We start from the raw sequence: 19,883 nt of genomic DNA, 5'->3' as shown, positions 1-19,883 counted from the left end.
TATTATCCAGAGTGAACAAGTGTTTTGAATCTGTAGTCGGAGAGTAGGCCAACGTTGTTTGATATTCTGGAATAAATGGAGGTGGAGGAAAGATCGGTGGAGGGGATGGAGGCTTGTTAGGACGAAGAACATCATCTTCTTCCTCTTTTGGTTCCTCATTCGTCATAAACACCTCTTCCAAGCCAAGGTCAGATAGGTCTAGGTCAGCATCTTCAATTATTGGAAGCACTAAAGGTTCTCTTGAATCGTTAAGAGTAAGGGTTCTTAGGAATGAAGAAATAGGATTTGGGGGATCAGGGTCTACAGCCAACATATTCATGTCTGGAGGTCTAGAAGAAGCACCAACGATTGGATCTGGAGATTGGTTTATCTGTTCTTTGTCTCTTTTCCTGAAAAGGTTATTTTGAGGGCTGGCTTGTTGGTCTGGTTGGAATGGTGCTGTATTTGTGATGCCGGGGAAGATTCCACTTGTTCTGAAAGGATTATGGATAGGATATGTCATGGCTAATGGTTGTGGATTTTGAAAAGGGGAGGCTGGTAAAAATGGTGAGGTCAGGGGCAAGGCTAGGTCTTTATATAATAATTGTTGAGGTTGGTAGGGTGTATGGACCTGCATTGGGAGAGTTTGGGTGGCTTCTTTCTGTGAGTTCTCCATAGATTGGAGTTGTGCCAGCAACTGTTTTTTCTCTTTTTCTTTTTGTCCAATGAGTGGAAAGGAAACAGACAGGTCTTTAACTGTGGAGGCGATGACTGCTAATTCTTGTTCTACTTCTTTGATTTTCTTCTTCAAATCCTCAATAAGAGAATTAGAGGATGAGAAGGTATGAGTAACTGCTTCAGCCATCCTTTGCTAATTATCTAGAATTTTTGAAAGAACCTTGTTTTGTGCTACAGCATTCTCCGCTTGCCAGTTCAAAGCTGCTTCTGCTGAAGAGACCTGTTTTTTGGTGCCATCTGGATTAGTTCCAACAGGATTTTTAATCTTCCAGACATGTTTGGTATTGGCTTGGGGGTGGTCAAAGCTTTCTAGTGGAGGAAAGTTCTGGGAGTAGGAGGGTGAAGCTTGGTCAAACATATAACAGGGAGACAGATCTTGGTTTTGGGTTTGTCTGGTAGGGAGAGGTTGGTATTTCGAGTTTTGGGAAAGGACTTTTTGGTAATATGGGATTAATGGAGATTTCTGGTTCTGGTCATGACCCCCCCCCCCCCCCCAAAAAAAGAAAAAAAAATTCCTTAGAGTAGGTAAAATGTAATTAGTAATTTTTCTAATTACATAGAATAAATACTACAATATTAGTTCCACACACACACATATTACATGTCACTGAAAAGAGTTATAAAATTTAAACGGTTAAGATTAATTTTAGTGAATTTACAAATATTTAATTTTTTAGACTTTTGTGTCAATTGTTGTCAAAAAACTCAAAACGACTAAACATGAAGAGGAATGTCATATTCTAAATTTTTTATTATTATTCCAATTTAAAATTATTTCTTATATAGAGTTTATAAAAATAAAAGAGTTTTAATTTATGACGTCTGCTCTTGATAATAATTTCTTACTATCAAACCAATATATCAATCGATTTTTTGTGTAAGTAGAGATTAAACCTCTAATATCTTGTTCAATAATTAGAGACTTTACCAATTAATCAAGACAAAATCATATACATTCATTTAATATAAATAATTAATGCACAGCTATAAATAATTAATAGATGCATTTATCCTATTGACTAATTTAATGAACTAACACTTTATATAAATGTAAAATTTGTTTAAGTTAAAGTTTAAATAAAGAAAATTTCAAAAAATGCAACACATGTCACAATCTATAATATATATTGATTGATTGATTGATTACAATTTACACATGTAGCAATAGAAACGCTTTACACAAGTTTCCACATTATCAATAATCACGAAAAAGTAAACTAACATTAAAGAAAATAGTCTTAATGCTCTTCCCACATAGCACCATAATGAAAAGTCTTATGAGCTAGCTATCTCTCATAATTTGAAATAAAGAAAAGAAAAAAAGTGAGCTCCAAAACTCAGTAAATAATAATGTAACTAGCTAGCTAGATCAAGGCTTCATTGAGGCTTCAAAAGAATAATCACACGGTGATGTCCAATTCGAGTCTCACTTATGCGACCAAGGTGACGAAGGACCTGCCAAAAAACAAAAAAATGCAAAATATGACTTTCTTTGCAGAAGTAAAAACTTTGTAAACAGATGAAAAACATTGTCTAATCTATTTATAATGCACAGAACAAGGTTGTTAACATTCCAGTGTACATAGAACTCCTGTCGTAAAAAGTTAGCAATATCCAATTCTAGCTCTTTACAAGAGAAAATACTCAACAAGAGGATCTCAGTACAATTAAATAAAGTGCTCATCACTTTGAGTACTGTTATCATGCTAATTATAACAGCATTTGCATACCCAAAAAGTGATTTTCAGAACATAAGGAAACTGACTTTCTTCATTTTGCATTATTAATATTTTTGATTTTGTAACAAGGGATGTAGGACTTTTGAGTGCAACAACACTGGTGTTAATTCTCAACAATTATCTCTTCTGGATTTACTGTCCCTGAAATAAAAGTGGAAGTCTACTGAAAACATTTCCCCATCCCCAGGGTTGAACATGAAGCATGTATAGATGATGGTAACTATTCAATTTATGCTACATATCATTTTATTTCAGTGACAATCCATGGATTAGCTACTCTGGTTGCCTGTAGAAGGGAAATACTCACAGTCAGTATTGCTTTTCCAGTATTGTCAAGCTTCAGTGCTGGCCCTTTTATGTCATTTTCAAGAAAAAAGTGTTTTCCCTTTACAGCGTCTGTCATAGCAATATCTCTCAGTTCCTGCACATTTAAGCAATGCTGAAAATTGGTCAAACAAATCAAAACTTTATTACCATGCTCAAAAACAAGAAGAGGTAATCAACACTAACAAGTACAAGCCAATTGTCTAAGAAACGGAATAGAGGTTTCCCCCGCCTTGGAATATAGCATTGAGATTATGCTATTTTGGCACCTCTCTCAAACTGTCTGGAAGGGTCATGGTGTTGGCTGCTGGTACAGGAGGCCACTGCTCTTTTATTTTGTTTTTGGTTAGAATTCAACAATGAGCTGCATAAAATGGCAGTACCCCAAACACATTGACCCTCCCAACCTTGATTAGTTAGCATTGGAGCCTGGGTCACTAATTCAACAATGAGCCATTGTTATTCTAAAAATAAGTTTTCATTAGCCAAGTCAAGGGAGAAGGGAAGCAAGAGATGAAAGAGTCACTTAATTGAGGCTTAGCTTCTCTTACCAGGGCTTTTTCCCAGTGATTTTCTGCCAGCTTCATGAAGAAAAGGTAATTAATTAGTAGACGTTTAAGATTAAACACATGCATCAGTATATTTTTTTTAAAGTAATAACTTTAAATTAAAATTAAAAAAAAAAACACATGCATCAGTATAAAAAACAAACTGGCAAAGGAACCTTTTTCTTTGGAGCTGAAATAAGATGAGCATTTGCTTCAGCATAAGTTGCCATGTCATTAATAGCTGCATTGACCTTCTCTAGTGTCAGCCTTCCTCTCATGTATCTGCAGTTACAGATGTATTAGACACCCATAACAAGTATAATATAAGTGAGAAGATTTAAGTGAATTATTATGATGCATAAGCAGATTGTATAGCTGGAAGCTGAATGATTACAGAAGGAAATATGTACTTACGATGACAGAGAATCCAGCTCATTGGCAGTTATATGCCACAAGGGTGGAGAGCCACGACCCTTTTTTTCCTGAAATTGAAAACATAACTAAGATGAAGAATGTATGCTGGCAACAATTCCCTCACGCTGCAGCTGAATATAATTTAAACACAATTACAAAACAACCTGCAGTTTGCTTCTTTTTTCGATTGATACCTCACTTGTTTTTGAGGTTCAAGGGAAGAAATTTATTTAATATTACCATTTTCTATAGAACAATAGTATAAAGAAAAAAGGGTAACTATTTAATGCATGTATCACTAATATTCATCACAACCACCATAGCCATTGACAACTCCTAATTTAAGGGTAAAATAGACTTCTTATTTACATCAACGTCTTGAATTTTCAACACAGAGAATATTTCCAGTGAACAACCAAGTTAAGTTCCTTCAAAATGTTTGGAGCATTTGTGGCTAGTTGTGTATTGATGTTTTTGCACTGAACCCTATATTACAAATTCACAATTTGTAAATATTTTTTTCCAAGTATATTCACTTCAAGAGCAAAGAATAAGAATCTCAAAATATGTATTTATGCAAGCCTTGTCTCACATATGCCCATTCACAAATCACAACATCAATCCCTTATAAAATTCATACTTAGGTAGATCATCCACAGAGGAGCCTTCATTTTTCATTGTCAATGAAATGAACCATGTGGCATGGAATTCTAGCTTCTGAGCATCATTGAATAACTAAAAAAAAAAAAACTATTAAATTATTAACACCTGATTTTGCCCCTCAAACCTTGGAAGTTAACCAGCTTCATGTATATTATATGGCCACCTTATCACATCACGTGATTGGGTTACTCTTGAGTTATAACAGTATTTTAAGTAACATCTAGGGATAAATGAGCTGACACATCATGTTACCATGCCAATATGTGAAAGCTATTGTTCTATTATCTGAATTACAGTTGCTACAAAGTCAGCGATGCATTTGCAGATTCTAACTTCAAATATAATTAACAGAAAAACCCATTCTCATTTCTTATTGGTAAGTTACACAACACCTAGTGAGTCTTGAACCCAAGACCACGACCACAATCTTCACTCTGATCTTTAATGGGAAGAGGTATCATTGAAGCTAAAGCTAATTGATAAGAAACTAATTCATCCTTCCAAATGGTCAAGTTTTACTGTAGACTTTTAGAATGGTTAGCAACAATTAGTGGTGAAAATATGTCCAAATAGGGCTCCATAGAATGCAATTTCCAATCCACTTCTATTCTCTTTCTTTTTTTTCTTTTTAACCTGTTCAGGTAGATTCCACATACCTTAGGTAATGCTGCTGGCTCTTCCTCAAGTTTTAAAGACCCAACACCCAGATCTTGTTTGGAGAATTCGGACATCAAACTGACACTCCAAAATTAAACAAGTGTTGGTCATCTACTCTACAAAAAGGTAGGTAACCCCAAACATCCAAACCCCAAAATATAATCAAGTAAGAAAAAAAAATTATTAGTATATTACCATCTATTAGTTTCCAAGATTGTGGTTGTTCTTTCTGGAAAATATGACGGAGCATACACAGACATACTCTGCAATTTCTTCTGCTGTCGCAGTGATGCATCTATGATTTTCTGCAACCAGGAAAACATTCCCAACCCAATAAAAACCAATCATCAAATACACAGAAACAGTAAACCAACCTAATTTTAAATTCTCACCATCTAGTAGTTTACTTAAGAAAAAAAAAAACACATAGGGAAACAAAATATTTGTATTAGCCTTGGTTTTATGAAGCAACTAGTTTCTTTCCATTTTCAAATAATATAAAAATATAATTGATTTGATCAGAATCTTCAATTATTTTTATCTTTTTATCTTTTCCAAAACTACCTCTACAAATAAATTGGTCGAGCAATATGATAAAAATAAAGGGCAAATTGTATTTTCTCCTTAGCTATAGTACAGTTGCAATATTTCACTAATCTTCTTAACTATTTAGTAATGAACACTTTATCCCTTGTTGTTGAGATTTCCATCACATTTAACTGAAAATTCAAATTGCTATTAAAGACGTTTTCTCGAAATTTTTTTTGACTTTTTCTTCAAATTTGATGGAAATTCTAAATGCAGGAGATAATGTGCTCATTACCAATACTTAAGGAGAAACATATATTAAACCTAAATAAAAAACAGAGAGCAAATCTAAAAACTATACATATATTAAATTTAATTTCAGAGCAAAATAATTTTTTTTTTTTTTTAAATTAACTCCCTTAAAAACTTAAAAGCATCTGTACCCTTTTTCTTCAAAATATAAGAATAAATTGAAATTTTTTAAAAACCATTTTCCTCCAATTTTTTTTTTTTCAGCTACCAAACAAACCCTAATTAACCATTTCAAAAATTTGATACTTTTTAAAGAAAAAATCCCCAATTTATGAGCAAAACCCTAATTCAGCAACCGGCCATAGAAAAATTGAAACGCAAAGAGAGAGAGAGAGAGAGGTACTTTGGCTTTAGGAATGGCGAGGGTTTCGTCACGCAAGCGGTCCTTGATAGAGTGGAGCTGAAGCTCCATCCCCTTCAATGCTGCGTCCACCGCTGACAAATCCGTTACGCTTGTCGCCGGGTACACTGCAATTTGCAAACAACAACATCAACATCATCAACATCCATGGATGAAGGACGTGGACGAACCTGATTGGACGAAAAATAGAAGAGAAGAGAGAGAGAGAGAGAGACTGTTGCGAGCAATGACGAGGTCTTGAAGCTCGGCAATGCGAGTGTTGAACGAAGACATCAACGACTCCAGAGACGTCCCTGCTGCTGCTTTCTTCGCCTCCATCTCTCTCTCTCTCTAAAATTGAATTATACTGTTTGATTTCTCTGACTCTGATCTTTGCTATGCGATTGTGACTTCTTTTTTTTTTTTTTTTTTAAATCCTGGGAAATGATTCTGGCGGGAACATTGGTTATGTTTCCCCCAATTTGTTCTTCAAAGTTCAAACGACGCCGTCTCAAGTGTGCTCGCTGGCCACCTACTACGGCTTGAATTACAAATTTGTACCTTAAAAAAACAATTGGAACGGTCACTAAACTTTAAAACATTCGTTTTTATTTATAAACTAATCGTGAATCCATGTTATATGCACAAGAATCTACTTATTTGTGGGGTAAATTAAAATAATTATATAAAATCTTAAATTAATTAAGAAATTACACTATTGCGTAATTTGCTCTTGTATGATTTCAATTTGTGTTACAATTTGATGAAGAAACTATTACTTGAATATGCAATGGCTTATAAAAAATCTGTCAGACAGTTTCATATACTGCAAAAACATAACTTAAAAATTCAGATATTAAAATTTTTAAAAGACCAAAAAATATTAAAGAATCAGATGATTCACTGTTTAAAAATTATTGAAACAAAATAAAATATATATGATTAAACAATAGAGAAATATAAGAGAAATATGGGTTACATTCAAAATAATAATTTATAACTATAACTATTAAAAGAAATCAAAAGATTTAGAGCCTAAAAATTATAGATAATATATGGGTTGAGTTTAAGTTACACCTGATGTAACTCTAAGTAATATTACACTACCCAATAACCTGTTATAGAATTCATATTTTGAAAATCCCACAATTGAATTACATGTTTTATATGTACTTAATATTCATGCCAATTTTTAAGTCAATTGGATGTTATTTACTATTCAATCCGTAAACTCATTTTTTATGCATTATTTTAAACTATAAAAACTTGAATTTAAATAATTGATTGATAACATGACTATTAATCTTTGAACACCTTAAAATTTTGCAAGTATGGAGAATATACAGAGATAATGTAATCTAACGGTGAATTTGTCAAAATTTACATCAAATTAAAAAATATTGAATGGTGTAATATTACTTAGAGTTATATCAAGTAGAACTTGAACCCAACCCATAATATAAATGTGTGTGTGTGTGTGTGTGTGTGTGACTACACAAATTAGATGTTAAAACTTCCAAAATGCCAAAAAAGATATATAATTAAAGAAAAAGTTATTGAAATAATTCAAAAAATATATGACTATTTAAAAGAGAAATATAGGAAAAAGAAAAAAGTACACGAACCCAAAGCAATAAGTTTTAAATTTTAATGGGTCTAAACTTTAAACGAACCTTATCAACATGTGACCCACACTAAAAAATGTTGAGTAAGAGTCCACGTTGAAATAATGAATGCCATACCTCCTCTTAATATATCATATATAAGCTTTCTGCCCAATGAATTAACATACTTTCATATCGTGAGGCGAAGTAAAAACATATACAATAGCAGCAATCTTAAATTTCAATAATTGCAAGCTTTTTATTTTGTAAAAAATGGCTAAAGAGAGTTTGGTGGTTCATGAACGAAAATTACTTTTTAAAAAATACATGAAAAACCATAATTTTTTTTTAAACAAAGTAGAGGAGAAGAAAATAACAGAAGAAGAGGTCATACTCTACTCGGCTTTATAAAAAATAATTTGGGGTTTGCACTGCTTTTATAGTGTTCATGATTAACCTAGCAAATTTGAAGATAAATTATCAACGTTTGAGATTGAGTTTAAGTTGAATTTGTTAAAGAAATAGAGTTTCACTAATTGTTAAGTTTGCACTAAACAAAAATAATTATGTTTTAAAAAAATGATAATAATGAGTTTGAGTTTAAGTTGGACTTGTTAGAGATAGATTTTCACTCCTTGTTAAGTTTGGACTAACCAAAAATAATTTTATTTTAAAAAAAATTGATAATGATGTGGCAAGCTATGGAGAGGTTAATAAAAAGTCAAAAACTTCGATTATATATATATATATATAAATCGATTATTGAATTGTTTTTTTTGCCCTTTATTATTGAAAATGTTTCATTTTATGTCTTTAAACTTTTTAAATAATTTGTTTTTTGTCCCTAAACTATTGAAGAAAAAAAAGCTTTTTTCGTCCATATTTTTGTCTATAAACTATTGAAAAAATATTTATAAAGTTTAAGAATGAAAAATTAAAATTTTAAAATTTAGGGATGAAAAATAAACTTTTGATAAAGTTTAAGAAGCAAAATAGTATTTTATCCAAAAAAGAAGTAAGGGATACGACTAAAATGTAGTAGATAAACAAATTGACTAGGAAGACATAGGTTATGTTAAAATTGGTAAGATGAAATAGGGGAGTATAGAAAATATTTTAGTTTCCTATTAAGTATGGTTAAGTCGAATGATAGAAAACATATACAGATTCTTTTTGTTAGGTTGACAAAAAAAATGACATAATAGAAAATGTTAGTTGTATGAATTTACTATTATTTCCCTATTACATAAAAACTATTTTGATTAATACTATACTAACCTTATCACATGCGTTACATGTATGCTAAGCATGGTTGTCAAAATCATGATCTGGTTCGTAGAATAGTACAATTTTACGATCTCACCTCACCAAAACGTTTAGGATCACACTAGGATCATAAAAATAGTAGGATCATGTAAGAACGTATAGGAATGTAGGATTATATGGGATTCTACCGATCCTACCAAAAACATAAATTTTTGGTTTTTTTTTATGAAATAAATTTTTTGTTTTGATGAAGATTTAAGGGTTTTTATTTTTTCATGCTGTGATGGTATGATTTTTATTTTATTTTATTTTATTTTATAAAATTATGTTTACATAAGCAAATGTTTTTTAGTTTCTAGTTCACTTGTAATCAAAATGAAGGAATGTTTCATCATTTCTAAATGAAGAATTTGATGTTGGTTTTGCTGCTTTTTAAGCTATAATTTTGTAAAATTTGTTTGATCAATATACTAATTTGTGTTCTAATATTAGTAAAATATTTTTTTATATATAATTTTATCAGTTATGCTTGTATTTGTATATTGATTGATTGATTTTTTTGAGCATGCTTTTTAATTGTTGCTAAGTGGTATAACTTGAATAGTTAAGTGTAAAATTGTATCTTGATGTTTTTTGTAGCTCTAGTATACAAATATATAATGTCTACATAGATGATGAAATGGATGATGATGATTAGGAATTTAGGACAGTGGTTATAAGAATCTTAGAATGAGAATAATTAAATGTTCACTCTACCTTAATATTCATCTTGCTTTTGGATTTCATATTGTAGTTAGCTAGTTTCCATTTACTAACTTATTTTATATTCAAATTTGGAACTTAGAACTTGGATAATATTTTCCATATGTTTAGATAAATATTTTGGTATTTGGTTGCTAATTAAACATTTATTGAACTTTTTAGATACATTAGGTCAAAACTTTAATATATTTGTTTCGTTAGTATAGACTTAGCGATGTATGGCACGCAAATTACATCATATAATGCAAATCTTAGTTTTTTTTTATTTTTTTATTTTTTTTTATGGATGAATTTATAATTTACGTGATTATTCAATATACAAAGTTATTATCAATGTGTTTTTTGTTTTAAATATGGAAATATGTAGGATCTTACGATTCATGATCTGATTCTATAATCTATGATCCCGCCTACCTTTAACGATCCTACGTAGAATCCCGATTTTGATAACCTTGATGCTAAAAGCTTTCTTTATTTTTTATAATGTAAACTTTTTTAGTTCATTCGAGGTTTATATATTTATTCAAAGAGATTTATGTGTTTGCTAATCCTCAAAATAGTTATGAGTGTAATAAAACCTTGAACAAAAAGTTTGGGGTTGTTTTCTTTTTGGTCTTTTACGTGTCAAAAATTTCAATTTAGCCTTCCTTTTTGATGAAATTTTATGTTTTACCATTCATGAAAGTAAATACCTTGAAACATAAAGGGCCTAAATGAACACAACCTAAATTTAAAGGATAAAAGTATGCTTTAGTAAAAAAATATGTACATACATAAATAGTGTATGTAGCATACTATTTGAGGAGGAAATCGAAAATGACTATTTGCCTAAATGTATATACCATCATTAAAAGCTCAATAAATAAAGATTTACAGAAATGGGTCATGGGCAATGGTGATTTTTTTTTTTTTTTAAAAAATTCAATAGTTGCAACAAGGAGGGAGGATTTGAATCCTGAATGTTTCCGTTGAAAACATTAGGAGGTGTCAACCCATTTAGCTATAATGCTCTTGGGATAGTAATTAGATTAGATAAAGTTAAAACAAAATCAATAAATATAAGATTTTTATTTAATATATATATATATATATTTATATAAAAGAATTAATAACAATTTCAGAGGCAGTGACTAACTTGTTACCTCAAGAGAGGCTGATATAATTTACTCAAAGACCTTTTAAATTGTTCTTGTCTTTACTCGATTCTATGGTACGGCAAACACTCTTATTCTGTTATTCACGGGCTTCATACAAACTATTTTTTGTTAATAATTATACTTTCTCATATTCTTGCGGTGCCAAATGATTATGGTCTTTAAATATTAAAAAAGAAAATCACGCTGAGGAAGTAGGCACTTTCTTTAATAGCCACTAGTGTGTTTTTTTTTTTTTTAATCCCAATAACATAATTCAATCTGTGATAGGATAAGTGTTGAAAAGTTGTCATGGTAAGGATATATATATATATATATATATAAAGCAATCAATAATTACTTAGAATTTAAAACATTTTAAGGAAAGACGGTACAAGTTATACTACAACAATATACTTTCTTAAGCAATATTTGACAAATTATAAAAATAAAAACAATCAAAATAATTAGAATTTAAAACATACATATTATTTGGTTTGAGGGTCGATAATTAACATAATTAAACTAGATGTCATGCCTTATGTACGTAAACATATGTTAACCAAGAAACTAATCAAAATTTAAAACCCCTTTGAGTGGAGTTTGTAGTGTTCTTTTGTGTTAGAACATCTTTCTCCCGCTTATATATGTGTGTTTGTTTCTAAAAAAAAAAAACACACACACACACAACAACATCAATAAAATTTTACAAAAAAAAGAAAAAAAGTTCTAGGGTGTCCTTTTGTTTTTGGTGCTATATAAATCCATGCAAAATAATCAAAATACAGAAGAATCTTCCAAACTTGGGAACATAGCTTATTTAATTATTCTCCTAGTTGCACCGCCAATGTGCCCACGAGGGTCTCATCAATCATTTTATTCCCTAAACTCTAAAGAAACCAGAGTCTCCATCTATATAAACCCTAACCCATTTCACCATACCTCCACCACCACTCCAAACCCATCCTTAATTACAAACATATAGCCTTGGCAAGTGTGTCTAAAAATGGCTTCCAAGGCTATTGCAACCATGGCTTTTCTACTCTCTCTCAACCTTCTCTTTTTCACAATGGTCACTTCAACTAATGTCGCTTGCCCACCACCATTAAAGACTCCAAAACACACTCCACAACACTCACAACCCAACCTTCCTACTAATAAGCCAGCCACTTGCCCCAAGGACACCCTTAAGCTAGGGGTGTGTGCTAACTTGTTGAATGACTTGGTACACCTTGTTGTGGGAACCCCACCAAAGACCCCTTGCTGCAGCCTCATCCAAGGTTTTGTTGATCTTGAGGCTGCTGTTTGTCTTTGCACTGCTATCAAGGCCAATGTTCTAGGCATCAATCTTAATGTCCCCCTCTCATTGAGCTTGCTATTGAATTATTGTGGAAAGAATGTACCAAAAGGCTTCCAATGTGCCTAATGGTGCTAAGCTAAATCTCTCATTTTTCTACCAAGTTTCATGTTATCTACTTATTTTCACTACATCCTTTGTTGATGGGGTCTGGTTTGATTTGATATCAATCCCATTTTGGTTGTCAATTGTTTTGTTGGAAGGTCTTCTCAACCGGCTATTCTTTGGGAAATAATAAAATGTGTTTTTTTTTTTCCTTTCTTTCTTTCTGGATGATGTAAAATATCTTCTCTTGATGAATATGGAGCTTTGATGTGAATTATTTTTCATTATTTATTGTATTCTACATTCATGAATTATGTCTTTAGTTTAATGGATTTTGACTAGACAGACAGGTAACATGAATGATACTTGATTATCATCATTCCTTAATGGAGACAAAATTAATATTATGATCCCTTAAATTTTTCCCTATTGCTAGTTTGTTACTCCTTTTGAAAATAAAAAGTGCCACGTTCATAATATTTTCGCAACATTTTCACATCAAATCCTATATAGTAAGTTGTTAATTGTTCCAATTTAAATTCACCACTGAAATTGTTTTTTTACCATTTAAGATTTATTATAAAGATATTGGAGACAACATTTCTCTTTGAGAATACATGTCAATTCACATGTGAGTTTTTTCATTTTATTGTTTGAATGACTAGCCGCAGGAAGAGGGATTTTCAAACTACAAAAGCTATTTGTCAAGAAAATTAATGAAATGAAATTGGTCCCAGCAAGACTCTGATCGTTTGGAATGATTCTTGAGAGCATACAGCAACAATTCTACCGGTACATTTTGAATGTGAGAAATAATGAGTTTCCTAGAGAAATATGAAAAACAATTGCCTAATTTTGATTAGAATGACTAATTGCCTGGATCCAAGTACTATGTGACAATAATTTGTCAATATGAGGTTAAATTAGATGGTGCATTACTCCATTTAATTTATCTTTGGTCTCAAATAATTTAGTTGTCACACATGCAAATTTAGGATTGGACATTAAATCTGATATGAAAATTTATAATTGGTTTAATTAATCTCTATTATTTTTATTTTTTTATAAATGCCTTCTCCAGATGTGATCTCATCCACTATTTTGAGGGTAAAAAATAGGCAAATCTCGACAATTTTATGCTTTTATATAATTATTTTTCGGCACCTTCATACTCTCCACGTTTTTCTTTAATTACCGCATAATATTGTGACAACTCAATTCGCAAAGAGGATTATATACAAGATTGATAAACCAAGTAGGGATTGTTGAGAATCTAAACTTCAAAGAGTTTTAACCACCATGATATTATCATATATGAACTCCACAACCAGGTAACATTAAGAGTTAATAATTTATTTCCAACTTAATCAAATGTTTGGAATCCAATTTTGAATCCAATCCTAATGGTCATGCCTCTTTATTTATTTATTTATTTATTTTATTATTATTTTTTTTTTTCATGCCTTGCGTCTGACTGTCTTCAAGACTTCACCTTTTATTTGTAACTAGTCATTAACTCGTGCAATACAGAGGAAAGTTCCAAAAATGAAATATATATATATATATATGATTATCCTAAATTGTTTTTTTTTTTTTAATAAAAATTTCAAAAGCGGTAGAACTTTATTGATAATAATCCAAGTGTACAATAGAGAGGAGAAGAGATGACTTTCCCTCAACCCAAGCTAAGGGTTCCCTTAACTCCTTATCAATATTAGCTAACATGTACGTTGACTTATTACATAGTCTAGAAACTGTCCTATAGGATATATGTCTTGCTTACTACAACATGAATATGTTCTAACACATTAGAAATCTCCTTCAAGCATGGTTCCAGCTGCAACCTAATTGATGCCAGCAACTGTGAGTTAGCAAACTCCGCAATCCAATCCTTGATGCACAATTTGTGACAAGAGTGCAATGTTCCTAACAGAGCGTTGCAGCCATCCACAATGGGTTTCTTTGGCATGGAATTAATTTAGTATGGACTGTAATAGGAAAACTATGACTATCTCTAAAAATAATGCCCAAACCAATATAATTGGTGGCTTTGAAAAAAAGACCAGTGCCATGTCCAGTTTGAGATGAGAAGAAATAGGAGCAGCAGTTGTTGGGTCACTTTTTTGTACCTAAATACTTAATGGTCCTAAATTGAAATTTTCATATTTAATAATAAAAATAAATAAATAAATAACTGAAATTGTATAAAAAATATTCCTTATTTTTGACAATTGGGGGGAAAAAAAGCACATGATTAACTACAACTAAGAAACTCTAACTTATGATTTACTTGGTTGACGTGTTCATAAAATTGTCCAGGTCCTTTGCATTGAGATAGCATCCATGAGTTTTAGAGCAAATACCATCTAAAATCTCATTTGCAATGTTATATTAAGCTGCAAAAGAAGGATAAATGGAAGAAAAGAAATCAGATTTGTTAATTTGATGGACCCAACTTACAAAAGCTAGCAACCTTTCAGAAGCTCATCAATATAGAAAGATTAGCACTAATGGTTGAATTTATGGACAATAATGGTTCTAGGGAACTAAGATGTGAAAGGCCAGTTGAAATAATTTATCATATAACTAAATAAGGTTCAAGGATTGAAAGGACCAAAGAGGACATTACCTGTACACTAAGGATTGGAAGTAGAATATGCACAATCATACCAGATAGTGGATTTGATCGAAAGGCATGCAAAATACTTGAGTTCAACCACACATCCAATTTCTATTAAAAATCTCAACTACATTTTACATGAAATTCACCTCTTGGGATTCGATTGAATTAAAAGTAGCCAAAACACCAAAAATTCTACAAAATCCTATTAAGTAGAGAGACTTTCAAAGGATGTTACAAACCCCAAGAAATTGCATGTTGGAGATGGTGAATTTTAATTAAAAAATGTATGATATAGTTGGAACATTTTGAATAGTGAATTTCATGATTTTATCTTCTCATATACTTGGTTCAACCACAAAAATATTGCCTTACATGTGTAGGCGGGGATGCGATGTTTACCTTTATTGATTAAGGAAAGATGTCAACACTGAATCACCCAAATCTTGAAAGACAATTAAGACTTTAGTAGTAAAAAGAATTTATTGGCACCATCACAATTCTCAAAAGTAGCAATATAGAAAGAGTTTCTCTATTCCTATTCCAAAAAAGTAATCTTTAAGGCACAGAGCTCCACTCCATGGTTAGAAACTCCATGTATAAGCCTGCTATTGGATATAACTATCAAAAGCAACAAAATTTTTTAAAGAGAAGTGGACCTGAGTCCATTTAGCAGAAGGCCATGCTTGGGACTACCACAATTTAGATGAGTTGGATTATGTGATTTTTTGAAAAAAGTCAAATCCCCCAAAACTCTCATTCTGATTTAAACTCCCATTAATATTAGGAAACTGATTCTCCATACTTAACTTTGTTCCTACTTTCACGTTCCCATTAAAAGTTTTCCAAACTTGATTATGTGGATTGTCGGTGGATATTTCAGGCCTGCCACCGCCAGCCACCTCCTTCCTCGGCCTAAAAACATAATTTCCCCCCCCCCCCCCCAAAAAAAATACATGAAGCTTGCTTTCAAGAAAAGCCTAGCCTCCCTTGTTCATCTCTTCTGGAACAAGCAAACATCCACGTCTTGCCCCATTATGGTACTTTGATATCTCCACAAAATTACCACTCTTATTCAACCTGTTAAAAAACTCCAACATTTTATGATACTCATGAAGCCATTTGAAAAAATGTTTCTTACTAAAGTCCCACCGGCACAACTCTACCAAACAAGCTAGGGTCCAATCCAACCCCGATCTACCAACTCGGATAGAGCCTCGATGTTTTCCTCATTCTTTAGTAATGGAATATGAATCCATACGACCCCATTAAAAGCCAAGAAAAATTACTTTGAATAAATACGAAGAGACTGAGAATTCTTTCCCACAGACCCCCCTAGCTTAGAAGGCTTGGCCAGTGAAGAAAGGGGCTTGGGAGTGTATTTTGATGGTTGTTGTATAGGCTTGGCGTTCAAATCGTTTGAGGGTAAGGAGGGCTGGGCTAGAGCATATTAAGGAATGTACTGACCAAACTGACTTAACCAGTAGAAAGATTGAGGGAAAGAGCCAAGATGTGGAGGGTAAAACTGTTGTGGGGTGGGGAAAATATTTTGGGGAACAAAAGGTAAGATTAGATATGTTGCAGGTGGAGGGTTGGGTAGGAAGGGAGAAGGGAATGGTGAGAGGGAAGAAGAGAATGGTGGTAGTGTTTGTGGTAGAGGGAGGGGGCAAGGTGAAGGGTGGGATGAGGTCATGTTTGTTACAACAAAACTTAACAAAGCAAACCAAGAGAACCCATTATAATTTTGAAAAGTATACTAAGGAAACTGCATGATCATAACGAATTAAACGCATACATTATAGAAAATCACCCAATAAAATAAATCAAGAGAAAACCATTATAATTTTCATAAAGATACTTGAAAAACTACATGAACATTGTGCTACTACCTCATGAAATTGTTAAGAACTACCATAGAGAAAAACAGCAAGGCAGGTGGGCATCAAGAGAGCTTATGATTCAGTGGAATGATGGTTTACATTTCAGTATTATGTTTTTCATCCCTAAGCTATTGCAAATAGTTATTTTTTCATCCCTATTTTGTCTCTAAACTATTAAAAATAACTCTTTATAAAGTTTAATAATGAAAAAGAATTTTTAAAGTTTAAGGACAAAAATTAAATTTTTGGTAAAGTTTAGGAACCAAAATAGTATTTTACCCAAAAAAGAGGTAATGGATACAACTAAAATATATGGAGTAGGCAAACGAATTGACTAATAAGACATAGGTTATGTTAAAATTGGGAAGATAAAATGGGGAGAATATAGAAAATATTCCAGTTTTCCTATTAAGGATGGTAAAGTGGAATGATAAAAAAAATAAAAAATAAAAAACATATGCAATTTTTTTTTTTTGGTTAGGTTGAGAAGAAAAATGACATAATAGAAAAGGTTTTTTGTTTGAATTTACTATTATTTCCCAATTACATAAAAACTAATACATACTAACCTCATTGCATGTGTTACATGTATGCTCAAAGTTTTTTTTTTTTTTTTTTTTTTAATGTAAACGTTTTTCATTCATTAGAGGTTTATGTATTTGTACAAAGAGGTTTATGTGTTTGCTAATCTTCAAAATAGCTAAGAGTGTAATAAAACCTAGCACAAAAACTTTTGGGTTGTTTTCTTTTTGGTATTTTTTTTTTTTGGTTAACCATGAATATATTCAAAACTAAGGAACAACAAGTCTATTACAAACATGGCCGGCTTTATCACTAGCCAACAGGTCTTCCACCACAGGTGATGGGTTACACAAAATAAGGTAATCTGATCGAAGATCAACCCTCATCCTAGCTAGCTTATCAGCACATCTATTAGCTTCCCTGTACACATGTGCCACAGTGCAGTTAGGGAAGGTCTTCATCAGGTTCCTGCAATGAGTTAACAGTGGTTCTAGGATAAGATTATCTGCAGATAAATTAGATAGTAAGTATATAAGAAATTCAACATCCATTTCAACACAAATATTCTCTATATTAAGTTGTTTAGCCAGGTTCAGCCTATCCCTGAGAGCCCACAATTCAGCCAAGTTGCTTGACGTGTTTCCAAGCTTTCTCACAAAACTAGCAATCCAATCCCCATTATTGTATCTGAGAATTGCTCCTCCTCCAGCCTTCTTCGAGTTGCCAAACACAGAACCATCCGACTTAAACTTTACCCACCTTGATTGGGGTTTATTTCAAGCCACTTGAACTTGGATTCTCCTCGGTTTCTTAGGGCTATTTGGAACTATAGCAAAGAACTTTGCTCCTTTCTTAATGCAGTGAGCTTAAGTATCAAGATCTACTCTCCCAAATTGGAAGATAATCTTGTTTCTTTGGAGCCAAATTGCCTGTGGGAAGAGAATTTTCCAAGGGATCCGAGGCCTAGGAAAACAATCAGAAGAGCTACAGTTTCTCTTTAGTTAGTCCATAAGGGGAAGACCATAAAAAACATGGTTAGTATCCCTAATTCCCAACCCTTTCCACACCTTGCTCGCCTCTGGGCAATCTCTCTAAACATGGGTGATAGATTTAGAAGCACTTCCACACACTTCACACATCGTATCAAGATTAAAACCTATTGAACCAAGAATTTCACGGGTAGGAATGCTATTCTGGGAACAAAGCCATAAAAAGAATTTTATTCTAGGCGTGGTATTCGTTTCCTAAATCCACTGACATGGATGAGTATCAAGGTTCAAAGGATTTAAATCTTTGGCAATAAGATAGGCAGACTTAAGAGAGAATAATCCATCCTTTGAGAAGGCCCAGACAAGCCTGTCTTTCTGACCTGGGTTAGTAGCGAGAGGCATGCCTTGAATTTCTTGGAGTATGGTCTTTGGAAGATTAAAGGATATCTCATTAGAGTTTGAGAGGAACATCTTCACTGACATGTTTCCTTCCCCTTCAACAAGCGGCCCTTCTATTTGATTCCTTAAGGGTCCAGATGGGAGCCAAATTTCTTCACATAATCCAACATCTTCCCCATTGGCAATCGTCCATTTTTATCCTTTGTTAAAGATAATCCCCCCTTCTTTACAGGTAGCCCAAATTCTTGAAGCAGGGAGCCTTCTTCCTCCCTCCCTAAGTCTGATTGCACTTAAGTACTTGCTAATAAGCATTTGTGCCCAAGGACAATTTGGGCTTGAAGCTATCCTCTAGTAAAGCTTTGTCAAAATTGCAGCATTACGAGCCTTCATCTGGAAAACCCCTAGACCACTCAGTTCTTTCGGCTTTGTAACTTTGCTCCAACCAACCATATGCATCTTCCTATTCTCCACTGTCGATCTTCAGAGAAAATTCCTAACTCGCTTTTCCACATTTTCACAGATTCTAGCCGGGAGCTTGTAACACTGCATGGTGTATTCAGGAATAGGGGTTACTGCTGCCTTAATGAGCACAAGCCTTCTTGCAAGGGAGAGGCATTTAGTTTTCCAACTAGCCAACTTAGCTTGGACTCTCTCAACCACAAATTGGAAATCATTACGGCTTCTACCTTTATGCAGGATGGGGAAGCCGAGTATTTCCCTATATTAGATGTTTCACTAATTCCCAGAAGCTGCAAAATTTCTTCTTTGGTTTCAACAGTAGTATTAGGGGAGAAGAAAACTTTTGATTTTTCCTTGCTAATTTTCTGCCCTGTGAGAGCTCAAAATTCATCCAACACTTTTGCAATAGCCTCACTATTCTCATGGTCCGCTTTGGCATTCAATAGGAGGTCATCAGCAAAAAACGTATGAGAAAACCCAAGTCCTCCTTGAGATGCCTTAACTTTGTTCCATTTACCATCTTCACATTTCTTGTTAATTAGTGAGCTTAGAAAATCCATACATAAGATGAAGATGTAGTGGGATATAGGATCACCTTGCCTCAA

General features: G+C 32.8%; 2 protein-coding genes across 4 annotated transcripts; one reads left to right on the top strand and one right to left on the bottom strand.

Annotated features, from left to right (window-relative positions):
* Nucleotides 1-1,840: 1,840 nt before the first annotated feature.
* Nucleotides 1,841-6,645, bottom strand: LOC115987114 (spindle and kinetochore-associated protein 1 homolog). Of its 2 annotated transcripts, none has more exons than XM_031110582.1 (9): nt 6,479-6,645; nt 6,246-6,370; nt 5,258-5,367; nt 5,062-5,146; nt 3,743-3,810; nt 3,505-3,610; nt 3,332-3,361; nt 2,764-2,877; nt 1,841-2,172 (listed from the first exon to the last, which is right to left on the bottom strand). In XM_031110582.1, the coding sequence occupies exons 1-9, from the start codon at nt 6,579-6,581 to the stop codon at nt 2,095-2,097; spliced, it is 819 nt and encodes a 272-aa protein (XP_030966442.1). In that variant the 5' UTR covers nt 6,582-6,645; the 3' UTR covers nt 1,841-2,094. The 2 variants fall into 2 exon arrangements, with proteins under 2 accessions (XP_030966442.1, XP_030966443.1); XM_031110583.1 differs by having other exon boundaries at nt 1,843-2,172; nt 5,062-5,140; nt 6,479-6,640.
* Nucleotides 6,646-11,959: 5,314 nt separating this feature from the next.
* LOC115987905 (putative lipid-binding protein AIR1) lies at nt 11,960-12,433 on the top strand. Of its 2 annotated transcripts, XM_031111513.1 has the most exons (2): nt 12,014-12,094; nt 12,170-12,433. In XM_031111513.1, exons 1-2 carry the CDS (start codon nt 12,014-12,016, stop codon nt 12,431-12,433), a joined length of 345 nt encoding a protein of 114 aa, XP_030967373.1. The 2 variants fall into 2 exon arrangements, with proteins under 2 accessions (XP_030967372.1, XP_030967373.1); XM_031111512.1 differs by having other exon boundaries at nt 11,960-12,433.
* The last annotated feature ends 7,450 nt before the right edge of the window (nt 12,434-19,883 follow it).

The sequence above is a fragment of the Quercus lobata genome, chromosome 4, assembly GCF_001633185.2.
Source record: "Quercus lobata isolate SW786 chromosome 4, ValleyOak3.0 Primary Assembly, whole genome shotgun sequence".
In the NCBI taxonomy this organism is placed as follows: Eukaryota; Viridiplantae; Streptophyta; class Magnoliopsida; order Fagales; family Fagaceae; genus Quercus; species Quercus lobata.
Note: the sequence above shows the minus strand (reverse complement) of the source record. Positions and strands in the feature narration are given on the sequence as shown.

Bases quoted from the DNA above. Each gene is read 5' to 3' on its own strand.
- LOC115987905 (XM_031111512.1), top strand. From the start codon at position 12,014: ATGGCTTCCAAGGCTATTGCAACCATGGCTTTTCTACTCTCTCTCAAC.
- LOC115987114 (XM_031110582.1), bottom strand. From the start codon at position 6,581: ATGGAGGCGAAGAAAGCAGCAGCAGGGACGTCTCTGGAGTCGTTGATG. The intron at 3,611-3,742 runs GTAAGTACATAT...CTGTAACTGCAG, and splicing joins GAGCTGGATTCTCTGTCATC to ATACATGAGAGGAAGGCTGA. The intron at 2,173-2,763 runs GTGAGTATTTCC...GTTTTTTGGCAG, and splicing joins CTGGAAAAGCAATACTGACT to GTCCTTCGTCACCTTGGTCG.